The sequence below is a fragment of the Podarcis filfolensis genome, assembly GCF_964270895.1.
Source record: "Podarcis filfolensis genome assembly, chromosome: 17".
NCBI lineage: Eukaryota > Metazoa > Chordata > Lepidosauria > Squamata > Lacertidae > Podarcis > Podarcis filfolensis.
Window position 1 is genome coordinate 10,859,126 of NC_139621.1, and position 21,036 is coordinate 10,880,161.

Below are 21,036 nucleotides of genomic sequence, written 5' to 3' on the forward strand. Positions count from 1 at the left end.
AAATGCCTCTTCTCCATTCTCAATGTTTAAAAGATAACAAGAGGCAAGTTTAGTTTTACTTACATAGCCTGCTGACCTGCTCCCGGCCAGAATGTTATTTCCAAAGCACATCCAACAGAAAAAAGGGAAGATTTCAGCTATTACTTTATATTGTTGAGTATCTGCTATGATGTGTTGATTTTTGTTATTATATTATGTTGCTTTGTGTATTTGTGGGCTGGTGAGAGTTGCAGTCCACAACACCTGGAGGGTACCAGCCTGAAGGCTGCTGTAGTGTGTTACATCTCTATTACCAGCCTGATGTCAGCACATTTTTGCTGAAAAACTGACATTTTAGTTGGCATCTTACTTGGCACCCAAAATATCAAAGCAATACAATGTGAACAACAAAATAAAACAGTACAAAATACACTTCAGGTTTCACAGTGAAAATTGCCATTACAAACAGGAGAGGGTTTCAAGAACAGTTGCTTAGCTGCTCTGGTGCTGGCGGTCACTGCTGTTGTGTGTTAAATGGCCTTTGAGGTCTGGAGAACAGTTGATTATTCCCTGTAGTAGGGAAAATGTAGCAACAGACACTAGCAGGAATAGCAATCTTAAGGTTAAAAAACAGTTATGTTCCTGGGAAAGTTAAGTACCCCACCCACACACCCCATCACTCGACAAAGTGTTATGTTTACCAGTGAGTAGTCAATTGACAGTTCACACAGATGTCAGTTTTGTCCCAGGGTGAAATTCAGGGGCTCTACTTGCACTAGACCAAGACAGAGCTTGCCCTTGGGGTTGAATCACAGGGGATGCATGATCCAGAATGCACTCCTTGTATTGAGGAGAATGGTCTTTGGCAAGTATGCTGTTCTTGGCTACTACATAATTTGTATCCTGGATCTTTGCATAAGTTCTCTCTGAGGTGTTTGGTAAGTATGGCTTCTCTAAGGTGCAAGTGTCTGAAGAAGAAAGGAGGGCCCCTCTTTGTGATCAACCAGCAATTTTGTTTCTCCCGTTTCTACCAGCTTTAGCATTGGGGGCTTTTTGTCTTCTAGATGGAGTTTGATGAGAAGGATTTGAGACGAGAAATCAGCTATGCAATCAAAAACATCCATGGTGTAAGGCAAGTATAGGAACAGTAGCTGATTCAATGCAGCACAGTGTTATCTTGTTCTCCACTGATAAACTGTATGTAATGATAACTATCTGGGATGCTAAGGCAAGCTGGTATTTGGTCTGAGATGCCTTTTACTGATGGGGGTTCCCGTTCTGCCCAAGTCAAAATGAAGAATGTCACCGAGAAGATGAAAGGAAACAGAATGATGATCACCCTGTCACTGTGCCTGGTACTTTACCAAGCCTAAAGGGAGGACCCTTCCTCTGCTTGGAGGAATTTGAGTGAGAGGCAATGAAAGAGAAAGTCCAGGGCTATACATCCATTTGCAAATACTTCTAGCACAGCTCATCTGTCAGACAAAACAGCACAGCATTTCTTATTGGTGGCTTTTTCTTCCCCTCTCCTCCAATTTCAGCACCCTTTATTTCATTTTGTTTATAGATGCAGCAATGGGAGACAAACTTGAACTCTTGTTAGGACCAAAGGCTTTTAATGCCCATGTGAAATGGGCTCAGGATAGGATGTATAGGCCAGGAGTTTCTGTAGTTCTGTTGAGGAATGAACAGTTCCATTTAGACACTATCCTTTTGGGGCAATTGCTTCAAGTGTAATCAACTTCTGTTTATCTCCTTCCCCCTCCCACTATCCTTTATCTGTAATGCCTTTGCCCTGGCCAGCTTTTATTCTATCCTTTTTCTTGTCAAGGCCCTTGGTTTCTTAATTATTATCTGGGGGGGGGGTGTTATTTTCCCTAAAACCCATATCCTCGCGATTTCCTTTCTTGCCTATCTGCCTCCTGTCTCATATTTTGATCTAGAATACAAAGCTTCTTAGAAAGAAGAAACCCTCTGTAAACACCTACAGTTTAGAATTCAGTTTGCAAAACTGTCTTTCTGTTAGCAAAGACTAGAGTTCATTCCCCTCTTTTGTCTTATCAACATTTTTTTCATTTTATGATGCCCTTATTCTACCTTTTGAACTTTATTATTTAAATGGGAGAGGGCTGGATGCAGTGGAAGGTTTTAATAGTTGCGGGAGGGAATTGTGTTCTAGAATGTTGACAGTCTTTAAACCTGTTCTCTTCCCCCTCCTTGTTTTTCTTCTCTGCCATGTCTTGCCTTCCTTTCTCCTGCGTGTGGATGACTAGGACGGGGCTGTTCACACCAGACTTGGCATTTGAGGCCATTGTGAAAAAACAGTTGGTGAAGCTGAAAGAGCCTTGTCTGAAATGTGTCGACCTGGTTATTCAGGAGTTAATCAATACATTTAGACAGTGTACCAGTAAGGTATTGAACTAGCTGGAGGCAGCCTAGCCCTTACTGAGTGGGCTGGGAAAACCTGCCAAAACTGCACTGTTCTAATCTGCTCAACTTGCCTAACACAACCTCCAGGAAGAGCTACAAGCATCTTCTAAAATTCTGATTGGCTGGTGTTAAGATGGGATTGGGGTTTACTCTGCAGGGGAGACTATCAAGTTTCATAGGCTTTTACAAAAATGTTAAACTGTCTTACAACATGGTCCAGATTGCAGTCTTGAAATTGTGGCTCACTGCAAGCAGGATTGGTCTGTGCTTTAAGCTTCTCCTGCTTTTATCCTCTGCCTGCAAATAGAAGCTGCTGTTAGCTCTCTGGAGGTTGGCTAGGTCTGTGGGTAGATTCTTCTTGGATCTTGGCCCTTCTCTAAGTGCATGGCTTCTTGATCTGCCATTTAAACCGCTCCCTCAGGTTTTTTGCAAAGTCATGGCTGTTAGAAGGTCATGCTGCTGTTTGGGCAAATTAGCTTCAAATGCACTGATTGGCATAATGAACCATTTCCAGTCTAAAGGCCATCTGTTGGGAATTCATTTCACTGTTTCAGTGTGGTTGTCCCATCTACATGCATATTGAAAAACTGACCTGTCAAAGAGCTAGCTTCTCCCCTGCTTAATTTGCTGAAATCGACAGCAGGGTGTACAAACTGAGGCTCCAGGATCATGCTGCCTAATTGTGTGCCCTCTGGACAAGAACTTTGATCTTCAGCAGAGTAGCGAAGGTGCTGCTCTTAAGAGCGGTTTACATTGCTTGCTTGTTACAGTGGTGTATGCTGTAGGACTCCGGGTCCATTTCTGACAAAGGAGTTGTGTGCTTTTGTTGTTATGTGAAGAAGCCAGCACTTGCTCTCCAAGGTCCTTCAAATCCCGACTATCCTGATGCAGCAGAATCTGCATCTGTCTTCTGGCCCACAAGGTATCTGAGTAGAGTTTGGGCAGCTTTCTTGAATTCAGATTCCAAAGGATTTTGTACAGGAGTCATTCCCCAAAGAAGTGCTCCTAGTCTGAGCAGCAACTGATGAAGTGGGGGGCAGGGAAGTGGCAGAACTGTGAAACAGGGAGCAATTTTGGACACCATCATGAGAGGATTGACTCTAAATCAAGGTTTTCCAAGACCTGAAGGTCAATTGCCAGGGGAAATATCATTCCTTGCAGGCGAAATGATCCAGTGAAACAGAAATGAAAGGTTAAATGCTGATTGCTGAGGCAGGCCTCATTCTTATGGATATGACCAGTCTTTGTTGACTGTACCACTTCAGATGATGGAATGCTCCTTATTACAGAACATTTTCCCCTTATAGAGAAGTAGCATGTTACAGAGAAGGGTGCTAGGCTTCCAGTTTTCCTGACACATTAGTAGAGATACTGTTTTTATGTATGGAGGAACATTGATTCATGTGAGCCCCATTCCTAGTATTCCCATTCCAGGCACAAGTTGACTACAACAGTCACAGTGTGGCATTCTAGCATCTTAGGCTCAAAGCTTCAGTAGAAGTGCTAATTATATCAGGTTGCAAGGTCAATAATGTGTTAATTGAAAATAGCAACCATCACCAAATACTGTAAGTATACAGCCCTTCTCCCTCCTTCCATCTGCTAACAGATGCCTTCCAAGTACTGTTTCGGAACATGGAAGACTCTAGCGCAATGGTAGCCAACCTTTTTGCCAAGTTTGCCACAAATGGGATCACTCCAGTTGTGTTCTGTCGTTCTGTAGCCCCCCAAACCCATGCCTGAGAGAGTTTTGATTGTGGTCAAACATGGTGGCGAGCAGGCTGCAGAGTAGCACTAGAGGTGGGCAGGGCATACCTGACTTGACACAGCCTGACCCTGAGGCCTTTCTGCCTCACTTTAGGAGTGCAACAAATTACTTGCGGCATCCTTGCCATAGATTAGCCATTCATACTCTATTTTTTTTTTTAAATAATATTTATTGAAGTTTCCAAAATACAGAAAGAGAAGAAAAGAAATTATGAAGATACATTCAGAACCTTATTTTCAAACATCCACTTTCTGGGACTCCCCCCTTCCCCCACCCCTACCGTATTCCCCTTTCATATTGTTGTTTCCACAAGTTCTATTTCTGATTTAAAGCACAATTTATATACCCCATTGTTCAAATTTAAATTTATACAAACCTTATGCAACACCCTTGATAAAAAAAAGCAAAAGATCTCTCCCCATAGCCCACCCCCTTTTCTTTCCACAATGTCCCCCTTTTTTCCCATTAAAGTAAAAGCACACAGAATAAAAGTATAAAAAAAATAAGAAATATATTAGAAAAAAGAAAACCAATTCAGAAAATAGTTGCAAGCCTTTGGATTCTAATTCTCCCTCCCCTTCCCCGGTTTAATTTCCCTTATCCTCCAATCTATGTTTCCAGCCTGGAAATCTTAAGTCCATCAATCCCATTTTTCCCCCAACTCCTTGCAGAATTATTTCCCATTTTTAGGATTACTTTTTAAAAATTAATTCCTAAATCTTTAAAAATGTCAAATTATAAAATTCCCCCCATTGTTCTTTCAAGGTTATAGTCCAGCTTCCTCTTGTTCCGCTGCTAAAACTTTCTTATTCAGAAGTTTAGTAACTCTACATGGGTTGTTGTTATTCAGGAACAAAAACTTGCGTTCAGTCCCTTCCTTCTTCAGTAAAGTATTCTGTTGTCTCCTTTTAGTCTAAACACCCTGTAGACGAGATTCAGTTTCAGTTTTGCAGCTTTCCCAGGAGATAACCAGTTCTGTGAAATTCCGAAGTGTTGTATTTTTCCCGGCTTACGCCCATCTTTGTAATGTCCCGAAGCTCCTCTAGGGGGGTTGTTGTAACTTTGTTTCCAAAAATCCGATTGTTCTCCGTATTTTCGCCATTTTGTATTCAAGTCTTAACAAATTATATCAAGTTGTAACAAGTTTGACCAGCAAGGTCCTTTTAATAAAATCCTCTTTAAAATTCCGACTTTGACAGCTACTTTGACAGCTGTCAAAATCACCGGCTCTTTTCACCAGGCTCACTCCTCAATCGCCCCGGTTCCCAGGGAGGGGGGTGCATTTTCCTTCTCCTTCAATTCTTCCTCCAGCACAATTCTTGTACTTTCCCATCATGGAATTCTTGATTTTAGCAAAGATACCGTTCTTTTTGGGCCTTGGCTTCCCAATCCTTGTTTTAAAATGTCTACAATAGGGAGGGGGACTGACTTCCTTTTTAGATCCCCCCCCGCTCGTCTCAAATCCAAAAAATTTTTCTTCTTTTAAACCCGATTTCCAATTTACTCACGGGTTGTTGTTAAAAGTCCAAATTCTCAATGGAAGAAGTCAGCGCTCTCCGCCGGATGGCATGCGGCTTCGCTCGGCAGGGATGGCAGAGGACTCAAAGCACCACGCTTCTCCCCGGCACCCGATCCGTAGCCTTTAAAAAGGCTCCTTCACGAGTCGGGAGGGCGCTAGCGGTGCTAGCCGAGTCTCCAAGTCCACGGCCCCCGTGGCCGTGGTTTCTAAGGGTCCCCGCATCGCCGGTGCGGTAAAACCCAGCCCCTGCCGAGCCGGCTCCCTCCGGAGCTCGGAGGGAGTCCGCCATTCGGCGATGGCGCCAACCCGGAAGTCCGCCATTCATACTCTAGAATCAAACGGGGCACAGTAAGAAGCAAGCATGACCTGTTTTTTCAGTCTTGGGGAGCCATTTAAAAAATCAGGTTTTTATCCACTTTGCCAAGCACACTCATACTGCAAGGGGCAGGCAGGACATAGTCCCTTTGCGGAAATACTTGAAGCTAATTTGAAGCCGCCTGAGCAGCTCAGCTCCTGGAAGGGAGTAGTTCCTTGTCAAGAGTTTGGCAATGCAAGAAGGATCTTCCTGAGGAAGTGCTGCTGCTTTTTCCTTTGCACATTACTAACCTTTTGAATCTCTTTCTTCCCCTCTCTGTCACTTTTTTTATTTTCCTGCTTTTCTTCGGAATCTCTCCTTTCTGTTCGCGCTTTCTGCATGGCGCAGGACGGGGCTCTTCACACCTGACATGGCTTTTGAAGCTATAGTGAAAAAACAGATTATAAAGCTCAAAGAGCCCAGTTTGAAGTGTGTTGATCTGGTGGTCTCAGAGCTGGCCATGGTCATTAAAAAGTGTGCAGAGAAGGTAATGAGTCTCTACTCTTTTATTTCCCCTCCCCATCTCCCTGTCACCTGGAATATGGCTTCTTGCGGTGCCCAGCTAAAAGGAAGTTTGATTGCTTTCAGTGAGGGCAGTCTGTGCCTGAGCAGAGCCAGAGCCACAGCAGCTGCCATTCTTTTTTCATTATTTGAATACTGCTTTTATGTTTCAAGAAATCTCAAAGCAGTTTACATCTCAGTAGAAATCACTTAATTGTATAAAAATATAAAAAAATAATAATTTTGGGGCATCTACATCCTCTCTGAGGAATGCCCATCAGACTGTTGAATTGTCCAGTTTGGCTTCACAGCAGGGTCCCACAGAGACATTACACTGGTGTTGCTTGGACCGTAGCAGCTGTAGTCGAACATGCTTTGAAAAGTGGCTAAATCTCAGGAGCACTTCCTGTAATACAAGGCTGCGTTTTTCAGCTGCCCTGTGCCAAAAGAAGCTTGTTTCAGCGCTGAAGCATGAAAAGAGCTCTGGCATTTATCTGTTCTAAGAGTATCTTGGTAATATGTAATCACCATCTTCCACAGTGACTTGTGGGTAGGCCTATCATTTAATCAAAAAGAAAGCAGCTCTCATTCTTTTTCCTGTGGCACTAAGAAGCCAGTCTCATGTGTTCCTTCTGCTAAACTCCACAGAGGTCTTGGGCTGTTTCCCAGACAAAAGCCACGGGGAGCATAGGGTGCACATCAAACACCCAGAAAAGCGTTTTGTATCTTTATTGAACTGGCGAAAGAAAACCCACCCCAAATCCCTCTTACTTTGTGCTTTAGCCCTGCCCCAGTGGTAAAATTGAGAAATAGCCCAGCCTCTTCTCTTCTGCTCTCTATATGTGTGTCTATAATTGATGCTTAAGACAGCAGTGATCTGATCTCTTCTCCGCTTGTCCTCAGCTTGGTTCTTACCCTAGGCTTCGAGAAGAAACAGAGAGAATTGTTACGACATACATCAGAGAACGAGAAGGGAAAACTAAGGACCAGGTGAGCAGGTTTTTTGTTTACTCGCCAAATAACCTCTGGGCTGACTGAGAATAGCAGAATCAGAATCTACAATGACTTTCTCAACTGACAATCACAGCAAAGCGAACCCCTTCTTTGCTCAGCTTTCTCAGGGTTTCCATTGAGCTGGAATTGCTTGTTATAGCAGTGCAGAAAGTACCGAGCTCTTGTGTGGCTATGCATAAGCAGATAATCAAGGCAAGGTCCTTTTCACAGGCTTCAGTGTGCAGAAGAGTAGGCTAAATGGGCTCTTTCTCATGATGTTGTCATGCAGCTGAGCTGGTTTTGTCTTCTCTCCAGATTCTCCTGCTGATTGACATAGAGCTGTCCTACATCAACACTAACCACGAAGACTTCATTGGATTTGCCAAGTGAGTATCTGCTACCAAATAAACACCAAGAGATGCTTGGCTCGCATGTCACAGTAAACTGCAGTTAAATGCTTAACTACGGTCTAATGTGAATGGGCAGTGTGGAGTTACATACTATTCTAAGTCGCCGCTCAGTGAATAGCAAGCCAATGCTTGTAGTTTGTTGTTCCTAGCATTGAGTCGAGAAGAAGCAAAGCAGCATGCATTAGTACACTGCTCATTCATTGCAATTCAGAGTTAACTAGAGTTGCCCCCACCCCTTAAGCAGGGGTTCTGTTCTGAGTCCCCACGTGCGTAAGGGGAAATCGTGTAACTGGGGAGCACCCTCTGAACACCCTTCAGGCTCCCTCTCTGCTGCTCTCTCTCCTATCCTTATGAAAATTACTGTATCCCGAAACATCCACAACTAGAATTGAAGCTGTGGGGCTGGCTGGAGGATGTGTGGGAAATTGGCTGCTTCTGTGCTACCACTCACACCAGCTGTTAGGCAGGGAAGCTGAGCAGTGTAAACAAAGCCCTGCTGTGCCTCCAATCTCTTTGGGGCTTCCTCCGCTCTCACTGACTTTGGGCTCCAGGAAGGGTCTCCTCATGAGCCAAGAGGACTCTCCAGCTCTCTCCCACCAGGGTTTGAATTAAATTATTTATTTCCCAGTGCTGTGCATATACAGTTGCACGTAAATCTGTTGTTGGGGGGGGCGGGCGCTTCTGTATTAATTATGGTTTAACATTGCATGTGAATCAGGCTACTGGGAAACATTATACGGCCCAAATAGTACTGCTGATGTAGGAAATGAGGAATTTTTTTTAATTTTTTTTTTTGCCAAGCAGAAGAGAGCATCTTGTGATTGGATGGATGCCTGGTAGTACAGATCTTGTGACTTGGGTTAACTGAAATCAAATAACTAGAAGCTGAAACTAGGCATGTGTGGTTGAGATCAAACTTGCATTTTGGAGAAGTTAATGAACTTTAATCTCAAATGCTTGAGTGAAAAGGTAACAATGAGTGAGATACGTGTGTGAGAGAGAGGGAGGGACAAAACTTATTTTTGGCTTTCCTTTGTGACCTATCCTATTTTTGGAGCAAGCAACTTGGGTGCTTTTTTTTTAAAAAAAAAGGCAGTTAAATGAAAACAATTATTAGATCTTTATCACTTACAATAACTTTAACCTGCCCTGTCACAAAGACATGTCTAACTAGCAAAAGCCAGCCAAAATAGGAAGGTCTTACGCCACTTCAGAAATACTATTTGGCAAGTCTCCCAGGAAAGTGCGCAATGCAGCCTATGGGAATGCCTCTGTGTAATGAGTAGCCTGACGTTCTGCACTAATAATATTGAGGGTAACCTCATGTGAGCTATTGTAAGTTGTGTTGGGACATAGGAAAGGAGAATTGCTTGCAGGCATGTAAGGCTCCAGGGCTTTGTAGGAGAAAAACACTTTGCATGGTGCTCTGAGGGACATAGGGAGTTATGGAAGATGATGGAGGACTGATGCATTGTTTTCAGGGTGCCTGCCATCACTGCTGTGATGAAGTTTGAAGTAAGCAATTGCAGTCCCTTGGTATAGCACGTTACAGTAATCTTATCTTAGGCTTTCAAATTCAAAAATAATGGTTGCAGAATCTAAATATGACAAAAGGGAGTACATATTTTTTCCCATGTGGAAAGCACACTTGACTTAGAAGTACAATCTGGACTTCAACATGCAGCAGCCAATTCAGAAGCCCCTTGGGTTCTGGTGATTACTTTTTAAAATTTTCATCTTGTCACCTCTGATGCAAACAGGTCTTTAGATAAAGGACTCAAGGGTGGGTACCCTTCAACACTGATGACAATATATATCAGTTGTCTGCAGTTACCCTGACTTCCCCCAGTGCTATTTTTATCCAGCTGTTGCACACCCTTTCTAGTTAGCCTTCATGCATCTGCTTTTTTCCCCGTTAGCTCTTACTTGTTTCTTCATGGCTTGCCTCATTGTACATTTACATTTGGTTCCCTGAGTCTGTGCCTCCTTTTCCTCTGTGATTGGACAGACACTTCCAGTTTTTAAAGGAAGTGTCTTGCTTTTTCTAGCCGCCTTGACTCTGTAGACATGTTGGCATCTAGTTTTGACAGGTTTATGTGCTTTCTAACATACGGGATGTTTGGATTGATCCTGTTTAAAGCAATTATAAACTCCAGCTTCCCAAAGAACCAGACCTTCCTAGTGATACATTTTAGTCTTTTAAATTCTCATTCATAACTTTCCCACTAGTTGAGAACGCAAGTGTGTTGATAGCATTACGTCTAATAAATAAATCATCCCAAATCAAAATGCCAGTGACCATTGTGAACATTACTTTACAACCATTTTGTTGTCAAATGAGCCTCACCAACTAGGGAAACAACCAAAATGTTCCTGCAGATTATATCACCTTCAGATGATTAGTAGCCTCTCCCTATAGTTCTACTTGTCTTGGAGGTGGCAGTGTTTCTTAAAAAGCTATTTTGGTGGTCATGAACTTACTGTTTACCTAAATCCTAGGTTCCAGTATCTTTTGACTGTTTCCCAGTGCCATTCTTCTAGCTGACTCCTGATTTCTTTATAGTGGTCTGATTTTTTTTGTAGGGGCCTGTAAGCAGAATTTTCAGGACATCAAGACCAAATGATCTCAGTAGGAGGTCCCTGAACCCTTACCACTTATTTCACTTTTACTCTGTAATGCTGCTCCTAGAACTTCTGTTATTGGATGACTTAGAAACACCCTAAATGCATTTTAAGAAATGCTGTTTGGCATCAGCCCAGCAAGCAACTTAGGCATAGTGTCCTGTTCACATACTCCTTCCATTCCCCATCTCTCTCTCTCTCCCTCTCGTGTAATTTGTGTGCAGTCTATTTATGTATCCTTTCACACTTAATTTACAGTTCCTTCTTTTTCCTTCATCTCACTTTTCTCTCTCTCTTTGACTCACCTTGCTCTTCCCTCTGGATGCCTCAAACCTCTCCCAAATCTCCCCAGCTGTTACACTGAGCAGCGCATGGTGGCTGGGTGCGTATCTGCCTGTGAGAGTTTATCCTTATTAGGTCTAGAGTGTAGCTTGCCTAACCCTTTGGAGAACTTGTTGAAGGGGCTTTATGAAGACTGTGGTGAGGATTGGTCAGTAGAGACGTGTTCGCATAAATCTGCTCTCCAATGGCAAGTGCCCCTCACCCTCTGGCAAGCAGAGTGGCCGGTAGCGTGTAGGTCCTCTCACTTGAAATTTCATTTGTGCTGCATATTAGACAAAGTAAGCAACAGCAGGAATTTGTTTTGAGAAGAAATTAAAAAGAGTGGAAGCGATTCTTTCTTTTCTCTGGGTGGCACAATCCAGAAATAGCCTTTCCCTTTCCTGAGCCTTTTGCATGTCTGAGGCAACTAGGGAGGAGAGAGAGGCATAGTGGTAAGCATCGTAATGGTTGGCTAGTAAGATATATCAACATGAGTGGCTAGCCTTGGGACACATAGTAAATGTGCATGTTCTGTGTACATGTGCATGTAACTGGTAGGAGGCAAGCTGCATCCAGCCGGCAGAGGACCCCAGAATTATTCCACTAATTAGTTGTGAAAATTGACAATCCCGCAAGACAGTCTAACATCCCATTGATTGAAACACTAGTGTGTTCTCTCCATATGCTACCAGGCAGGTTCTTTCAAGAAAAGATTCACTGGGGCCTGGAGTAGGCAGTGTCTTTCGCTTCCTCCCTAAAGTCTTCTGTAGCGTGCAGTCACAGGTTCAAGACCCTGTCTCCCTCTGGTTTATATCTGAAGTGGAATGTTTCAGAACCACTGTGAATGTATAGAGTGTCTTTGTGGTGGAAAAATCTGTCGTATGGCATGTATCACTTCAGCTCCATTGCTGGTGAACTTTCTCCTTCGAGGGTTGGCATTTCCCTATCTGCATCTCTAATTTTGCTTGACTTGAACAGGAATGAATGTGTTGGTGATTCTGTGTATCTAACATGCAAGTTTACCTTTTTTCACACCCAGTAGGCATGTTTAAATGTAAAACCATCTCTTTTCTTTCAGTGCACAGCAAAGGAGCACCCAAGCAAATAAGAAAAGAGCAATCCCAAATCAGGTACTGATGCATGTCTCCTTCCTTTAGCCAAGTAGAACATAGTGTCAGCATACTAAGTCCAGCCTGTTGGGCACACTATGTAGTTGCGCAGAGTTGAACAGGCTTGTGAGCATGGCATAGTTTTATAAGAAGAGGTGCCACCCTTGCCTTATGTCATTTGAAGACAGAAAAGGACTTGGAGCTGGCCACAAGGTGCAGAAAGTACAGTGCCTCCACCAAAATAAATCATTTATCCTTCAGTTGTGACCACAAATCTATGCCAATATGAACACAAGTAGAAGAGAGAAACTTCAAGGCAGAAGAATGAAACGATAAAGGAACATTTTCAGTCTTAAGTCCCTTTTGTTTCTGAGCAGCAAGACTTGAGCAAAGGACTGGAAACAAAATTGGTACATAAAGTTAGTCTCTATATAATGTATCTGCGTATGTTAATTCTTGTTTGGAAAGACTGTAATGGAACATTAACACTGAACAATTATAATTAATTGCATGTAACTTTTTTCTTTTACTGTTTTTTTCTGCTTTCCCTTTTTTCCAACCATTTTTGTGCTTCCTGCTTCTCCCTTCCCCTTCTACTCTCATTATTTGATTTTCCTCACTGTTCTGTCCCCTCATCCTGCTTTTCCTTATTTTACCTGCACCACTAATTTTGCCAACCTGTAAAGGGTGAGATACTGGTAAGTACCTGTATAATGTGCTAGTGACTGATATGTAAACTTTGGTGATGGAGACTTCCTTGCCCAGCAAAAGTAAAGGTCCCCAAGTTGGGTAACCTCTTTGCCTCAAACAAAGTGCACTTAATTGTACAGAAAAGCAAGTAACTTCAAATGGCATTCCAGGAGATCCAGGCATGGGAACCATCTTTCTAAATTTAGTTGCTACTGTTGAATTCTTGGACTTACCAAGTGGGCAATGAATGAAACTGTAAGTAGAAAAGGTAGCTTTCTGAACCCTTCATTTTAGCCTGAGGAGGTTTGATTTTAGCCCCAACCCTCCTTGGATCAGAAATCAGGTGAGACATCGTCCTTATTTAATATCCCATCTTCATGCCTTTTCTTCAAGCTGACATATACGGCTGAAGGGAGATCCACTAAGCTGGAGTCCAGTGACACTCAAGCAACTGAGACTTGTGAGTCTTAGCTATAAAAGTAATCATGAGGCTGCCAGACTTGGGTATGACACCCACCATACTAACAGAGCGCAATGGAAGGATAAAGGTGCCAGTGAACCTTGACTGGTAACTGCAGCATTCTGAGCTTCTGCTCTGTCTGCTAGCATTCCTGGTTATTTTCTCCCTTGAGACCTTGTGTTCTTCCTACCTGGTGAGACTCAAGTGGCCAGCATCATGTATTGTACCATGTTCTACATCCATACACCCAGCTTGGTCGGCAATTGTCACAAACATATTCCATGTTAGTTTTCATCTTGATGTGTTCATATCTCCATCTAAAATCTCAGCTGCTGCTGCCTTCTCTATAATTATTGAGGCACAGAGAGATTTGTTTGCCCTATCATTACTACGTGGCCCTTTCCCTTGTCTGGTGAGACCAGTGTTGCTCTATGCTTTTCCTTTAAGTGCACTAGATTCTAAGAAATGTGGGTGGATCGGTTGCTCCATGATTAAACAAACTGATACAGCCCTTTGAACTCATAGTCCCTGAAGGATGTGTTGTGGATGGGAATCTTGGAGTTGGAAATCAAATGGTTACATTGCTTACTCTACAAGAAAATGGAATCGCCAGAAACTTTTGGGTGTAAGTGAGAAGAACAATTCTTAATAAAACAGATGCAGAGGTGCTCCTCCTCTCATGCTGTCCTGGAAATAATTTTCACATGTACTTGGTGCAAGAATATTGCACTATGTACTATTGTACATATGTGACACATATGCTAGCTTTGATGCATATGTGTTAACTTTGCTCAGATCGGAGGTATAGGAGGTTTCCTATTCAAGTGCTATTTCTACTGGGCAAGGAATCTCCTCTCAATTCCATATTCTGATCCAGTGGACTAGAATGCTGAGAGAGTTTAAAATCAGTGGCATAGCATTCCCCTGGAATCCCAGGCATCCTGCCAGTTCTCATCATTATATCCTGTGTTTCAAAGAGTCTGAAAGTGCTGACGCATCCATTTTCATGATATTCTAAGGATAACTGCAGACCTCAGAGCAGTAATTCTCAAATAGTGTGCTCAAAGTAATTAGAGGTTCATATGAACTCAAATCAACCTTCCATGGAGAATGCTGTCCATGTGCTTGCATGAGCTACAGTTTCTGACCAGGAAGCAACCTGTGAACAGTAACTCATTCTAGATGGGCTCCTTTGAAGGCAGTTAATTCTTACTCTTACACTCCAAATTTTAATTTGGCAAACCTAGCAAGAGTTTGAGAAACACTGCCATAATACCTCCTGAGGGTCTGCATATTTGCCATGTCTCCAATTCCAATGCAATTCCTGGTCTTCAATTCCCAATCTTCAATCCCTGGCTTTGAAAATGTGGTTTGTGCTTCAGTAAGAGGAAGGTGGAGATCTGACTGGCTGGGCTGTGTTTGATTTTACTAAAAGTAGAAGGTGAAACTTACTTTTCAGGCAACACTTTGGATCGAACTCATCCTCCTGCGTTTGAGAGGCAGTTTGGAGCTTTAAATGAACATTATGTTCTTCCTTCCTCAGCTTCTTGTAGGCCTGTCTGGGTGGTGGTGGTAAAATAGCAGGCTAAAGAATAAGGAGATTGATTCCAGGAACATTTTTTTTTTGCCCCCAACTTATCCTCTAACTCAACATAGCTCTTTAAAAACACCAATTTAGACAAGTTTCTTTTTTCAAGTTGGCAGCAGAATTGGTTTCCCTTGGGCTATTGCCCCTTGACTGGGCTCCTCAAACTCAGTTACAGCCCTGTGTGTCTTTTTTGGGCTCTTTGGTTTCTTCTTCCACATCTGTCTCAAGGTCTCTCTCCTTCTCTACTGCCTTCTGGCCACTCTTTGCCTCCATTCTTTTAAAAGCTAATTGTATTTAAAATGTGACTGACTTCTGATCCTGAATCTTTTTAATTAAGAGAAATGCTTCACAGAGAGGAAATCTGACCTGACTCCCTTTCCTATGTCTGGACTTGACAACACCTTCCATTCCTCTGCCAAGTTAATTTGTATTAAAATACAGTTTGCAACAGCCCATGCCCACCAGTGCTCCACTCCTTCTGTGTGTCTGCCACCTTGGTATTTATGTTAGCAAGAAGCTGAGCAGGTCTGAAAAGATGAGGATGCCTGATTGATATGTATTTCTTTGCCCTCATGCTTTTTCAGTGCTGGTTTTGAAAGCTTAAGCACAGGCCAAGCCAGATTCTCTGTCCCTTTCCAGAGCTGCTCAGCAATCCTGCCTCTAACATCTGTAGCTTTCGTATCTAACAGTTGAATCATCACCATTAGGTTTGCTCTCTTTCTCCAAAGTATACTTTAGCCTGGCTATATTTAAATGATTTAACATATAGACTACTTCCTTTCCAGTCTGCTCATTACTAATATTTATGGTGGTACTAACTTGGGTAGAAAACGTTTTACATGTTTTGCTGTTTTCCTTTCCTTCTGAAAGGAAAAGTATAGTTCAGACATAAAAACGAATAAATGACAGAGCAAAGTGTGTTTGTTGCTGTGTCTTTCCTCCAAAGGCCCACACAGGAGGTGGGGTGTTGATCAGGTATCCTAAAGAGATACTTTTCATCCTAGCAGAGAGAAAAAGTAAAACTCATCTGTTTTGTGTTGGGTTTAAATTAAAGCAGCTTGTTGAACTATCTAGTGTGCTCAAGGTTATTGCAGGCTTGGTGAGTCTTGCAGGATATTCTCAGCAGCCCATCGACCACCATAAAAAATCTACAGGTCTTGGCTATTCCCACATGAAATTAAGAGCGGTTCTGTCCAGTTGCTTGGCTTTAAATGATCATCTTTGCTTAAATGTACACAGCTACTCAGATGTTCAAAGCATAGTTCTGAGGGCAAGTGGTTCATCCATAATACTTTGCAAGCCCTATGAAGTGAATTGATCCTGGCCATTCTTAGTGAACAGAGGTGTAGAAACTCAGGGCTGAACAGGGGGCTAGATCCCGGACCTAGGACTGGCTCGCCAATTGCTTTGCTGGCTTTTATTCCAATAAATTTATAATGAGCTCAATGACTTGGCACCAACATATTCAGTGGAAGGGCTAAAATCCTTCCAGCATTGGGGATTTGATTGTTGGGCAGATTTTGGGATGCCTTACAGGCAATGCTAGGTGTTACTTTTGGCTTGTGCCAGGCAATTAGAATTCCTAGCGTGGCACGATGGCTAGACTAGTACATTCCAATGTGGAAGTACTCGCTCAAGTTAACACAACTGTTTAAAATATGGTACTCTTTGGGCAAGTATTAACTTAATCTGTTTGCAGGATACTTTTATTCTGAGCTCTTCAGAGCAGTGGTTTTCAGACTTCCTTTCTCCAGGGCATCCTTTCTACATCATTTGTCTGAGGAGATCCAGTGTGCTATGGAAGATTCTAGGGTACATACTAGGCAAGGGTGGGCTTGTGGGATCTACTCGTATTTTTTTACTGAAACCCAGTAGTCTGCCAATCAGAACTCAGGTTCAGAGTAGCAGCTAGTGAGCAGTTGGAGTTTGATACATAATAGTGACTCAGTGGGTGAAGCAAATTGTCTGCTACACCCCATGAGTCATTCACTGGGACAGCTTGCGTTGTCTGCCTCTGAGTTACAACAGATCAGGGGTTCTGACACACTACTCTAATACTGTCCTAGCAGAGCTGCACAAAGACATATTTAAAAGTAACCAGTTAATACATGTATGTTGCATTACTATTTATTTGATTTCTTACATTCCCTTCACTATAAGGTCCCAGTACAGATCACAGCAATATAAAAAAAAATAGTATTAAAGCCAGTTCAAACAGCTCTAGGTAAAAGAACATAGAGGCTGAGAGAGATTTCCAGCCATGCCAATGATATTTTTGCTTGCAGTTTTGCTTACTATAGTTGTTGTTGTTGATGATGATGATGATATTAAAATGCTGGGTGGTTTCCAACAAATGAAAACACAGTAAGTCATCAAACATTAAAAACTTTCCTATACATGGCTGCCTTCAGATGTCTTCTAAAAGTTTGTTGTTTATTGTAGTGAAAACTATTGGAAATTAGAAAACTGCTGATGTACCGTAAATGGTTCAGATCTACTAGTAGACACCTAGCTACGTGTTTGCACAGAGATCATAGGCCTATTAGGTTTCCTCGTTGCTATTGAAGGATGCTTTGTCTGGCTGTCCATTGCAAGAAAGACTGGAAGTGATGGGCAAGCTGCCTTTCAAAGTAGTTTGTTCATCACTTTTCATCAGGGAAAGCTTCTGAAAAACTCCAGAATTCCCTGCAACACTAAATGAAAACCACTACTTTAGAGAGAGGAAAGGATGCAAATGTAACTAATTAACATAAACATTTCTTGTTGTTGCCCAATTGGAAAAGCCAAGCCTTGGAGCTTCCTTCAGGATAAAGGAATGTCCGTCATCCTAGAGCCAAATGTCTTGAGGACAAATTATCCCACCAAGAGGCAGACAAGCATCAGTACTGGCATTTCAACCGTTAACCTTGTTTACGTTTTCATTTTGTGACTTGTTGGTTAGCCAGGCTGTAGCAAAGAAACATTTTGCTTGTAGCTCTGGCGGAGTCACCTGTGAGACTGGTGTGACTTCATCAGGTGGGGAGCTGCCCCTTCAGGCAAACTGAGAGTGTGTCATTAGTGTGAAATGCAAGACGAAGTGCATAACTGAGTGGTTGTTTGCAAATAGGAGTAAAGGTGGTTGGAAACAACTGGCTGCAAGCAGAGTTGTGGCCTGCACAAATCAGTGCAGCTTTGTTCAGGAGACTCCTTTTTCATCCTATTAAGTTTCACTAGGTCTGCGGCTGCTTTGTAAGTTGCAGACATGGATACTTGAGGGTTGCCACCAACGTACTCTGGCTCCTGCCTGCATCTTTTCAGGGGGTTCTTGTGAATGCTACAAGCGGCTATAAGCTGATGGGTTTCACTGCCATGTACTGTATCATTATATATTTATGAGGGACCTCATAGACATCTATAAGCAATGTTTTTTCTGTAAAGAGAAGGAGCTCCTGTCCTGTTTTTATTTCTGGCAATACCCGTTCATCTGTCAGTGAGTACTGGACTGCTACACAGAGTTCCTTTCCTGATTTTACCTGCTGCTGCAGAGCGCTAGTCATGGCATGTTGAAAATTCTGCTTTACAGGTTTATCACTTGTATCTAGCATTCTCTAGATTTAATTTTGGGTACACTAAGTGTCAATGGGTGCTTTAGGGTTGCTTATTGGTGAGAATGGTTCATTGCTTAACATTGATCACACGGTGGAATTTTGCAATCATGAGCCAGGCTGCTATTTCAGAGGCAATCAAAGTCCACGTGTAACAGTAATGCTGTAGGTGGGAATCTTCAGAGGGCTTTGGGTCTTGCCAACAACACCCTGGTGCTGTAAACTGAAGGTTTAATGCTTTCCCTGTTGAGTGTCACAGAGTCATAGAATGATATCGGTGGAAGTGACTGCTGAAGGTCATCTAGTCCAACCCCCCGCAATACAGAAATCACAGCTAAAGAATCCCAGACGGATGGCCATCCAAATTCTGCTTAAAAACCTCCCACTCCCTCCGTCTGCCACTTTCCTCCTCCAATGTCCTCCTTTTTTTCATGGGACCCATCATCCTCCACTGGGCCCTCCAAGCTGCTAACTTTGGAAGCAGGCCTTTCTCCCCTCCTGATTGCCATGAGGGCTAGAATCCTAAGCCATTGCACCAAATCTCTTGAACATAAAGCAATCCCATCCATCTTACGTTCCCCAAGATAGCCTGTAACCTGTTCTTCCTTCCTCACCTACTCCTTGATTTCCTCCAGGTCATCCGGCGAGGCTGGCTGACTATCAACAACATTAGCATCATGAAAGGTGGCTCCAAGGAGTATTGGTTCGTCCTGACGGCGGAAAGTTTGTCTTGGTACAAGGATGAAGAGGTGGGTATTTATGCATGCCATATTGTTGCAGTGAGAAGTCACCTGGGTGGCGCTGTAGATACTCAGATGGAGTCCTTGAAATCACACACATGGAAATATGGGGTACTGTCTACACCTCTAAAACTGCCCACTTGCCACCAAGGATGCCATGCAAAAGTAAATTTGTAAAATGGTAAAAAGTCCTCACGTGCACAAGCCTTGTTCTGTTAACAACCTGACAGCAAAGTGCCTTGCGGCAGTCCATGTTTATGGCATGACCTGCTGTGGGCAAGGGTTTGTGTGGACCACGATAATATATCGAGGGTGTGATCACAGAAACAAAGTAGGAGCTGCAATGCATTGTAATGGTGGTGAGGAGGAAAATATGTTGTCCTTCCCTTTCCGCCCCTGTCCCTTCCTTCCCACCTGCCCATTTGCCTCCTCTGCCCTCTTCCCCTTCCCAACTCTCTGCTAACTTTCCTTTCACCTCCTTTACCTTCTCCACTGAGCTCAGGGCAAAGGTTGGCTGAATAGGGGGAGACTGATGAAAGTTATCATTAACTGAAGATTATTAAATTAATTAAACTGATGATCATTACATTATCATTATCTGGTGTATGTGAGTTACGTTGCCGAAAGGGCACCCAGTGGGAAGGTATCAGCAGACTTGGGGAAATTCCAAAGTTAGAAGTAAAAAAAAAAATTATTCAGGAAAAAGGAGGGGCGGTTTCCCCAGCCCAATGAGGACTAAGCATGTTCAGTGGCCAGCGAATACCAATTGACTGGGGAATGTGGGTGGTTGAAATGTAGTACAGCATTGTGAAAGAGGATATGACTGGCTGGCTAGAACTCTTAAAGAGGAGTGATCCACATTACAACATTTGTTTCCTATCCGTTAGGAGAACCAATTTTGAAACAGGGAAGTATCTTCCTTGATGCTGGCAATAAGTTCCAGGAGTCTTGGCTCCAAGTTTATCACAACCAGATTCCATATAGGACTGGCTTCTGTGTTATGACTTATGCAGAAGGGAGAATCTCTAGCAAGTGATCCTTTTTTCTCGTGGTTCTACTGCCAGTTTTCCCTCCCACATAGCTATTTAGTGGCTGAAGAGCCTTGTTTTGTAAAAAGTGGCAACTGGATACGTTTTCTCTGGAATTCCCTACCCAGACTGGAGTGCCACAGACTACAGGAAGGAATGCTTTGCCTCCCTTTGTCCCTGCTTAGTTTTGGTGCGGGGAAAGAGGTTGTGCATTTCATGACTATTTCCTTCATTTAGGGTTGCCATATTTCAAAAAGTAAAATTCCTGACATTCGCAAAGTTGTTGAACTTTTCTTAGGAAGACCCCAAAATCCCTGACGTATGGCAAGCCTAACTTCATCTTTCTTAGCTTTGGGGGCAGTGGGAGGCAGTATATTTTTTGTTGCTTTTCCATCTACCATCCTCCAGACACAGATTTGGGGAATGCTTTCCTTTCTGTTTCTTTCTACCAATGCTAGATCCCAAGTAAGGAAGAAGGGATGCATTCAAGCTTGGGGAAAACTTCCTGGTTTTCAGCAAAAGGTGGATTTGCACAGTGCTGGTTGTCTGGCCCATATGTCAGTCACAAAACCACCTCCGCTAGTAAATTATTTGAGTTGATAAACATGCAGAGTGATTTTGCAAATAAAAACAAGGTTCCCTACCCATTTGAGCCATGGAAGCAGGCACAAACAGGAAGAAACACTCAGAATTCAGAATGGAGGCTGTTCATTTGTCATTAAAGAAGCAAAAAAAGGGAGTCACTTCACTCAGAAAAGCCCGCACCACTTCCTGTTTCAGATACATATGTATGCACGTTGAGATGCACTGTCCCCCCATTCTTGCCCCCCCCCTCAGTTGTGTGTGCCTCACAGTTTGGTTTCTTGGAAACAAAACTCAACACCGGGTGTTGCAAATTGGAATTATGCTTTATGAACAGGAGGTGACTCAAGTAGAGAG

At 42.9% G+C, this 21,036-nt stretch overlaps 1 protein-coding gene across 14 annotated transcripts in view; it reads left to right on the top strand.

The window, feature by feature from the left end:
• The window catches only part of DNM2 (dynamin 2), a 62,849-nt gene that overhangs the window by 24,406 nt on the left and 17,407 nt on the right, over window positions 1-21,036 (top strand). For 5 of the 14 annotated variants that reach the window (XM_083593144.1, XM_083593132.1, XM_083593131.1 and 2 more), the window contains 6 exons: window positions 1,044-1,111; window positions 2,253-2,391; window positions 7,456-7,542; window positions 7,861-7,931; window positions 11,977-12,040; window positions 18,965-19,078. In XM_083593144.1, coding sequence (XP_083449270.1) covers window positions 1,044-1,111; window positions 2,253-2,391; window positions 7,456-7,542; window positions 7,861-7,931; window positions 11,977-12,040; window positions 18,965-19,078 — 543 coding nt within the window. Of the gene's footprint in view, window positions 1-1,043; window positions 1,112-2,252; window positions 2,392-6,399; window positions 6,539-7,455; window positions 7,543-7,860; window positions 7,932-11,976; window positions 12,041-12,693; window positions 12,706-18,964; window positions 19,079-21,036 lie in introns of all 14 variants that reach the window. The other 9 variants (XM_083593133.1, XM_083593140.1, XM_083593142.1 and 6 more) reach the window with 4 other exon arrangements.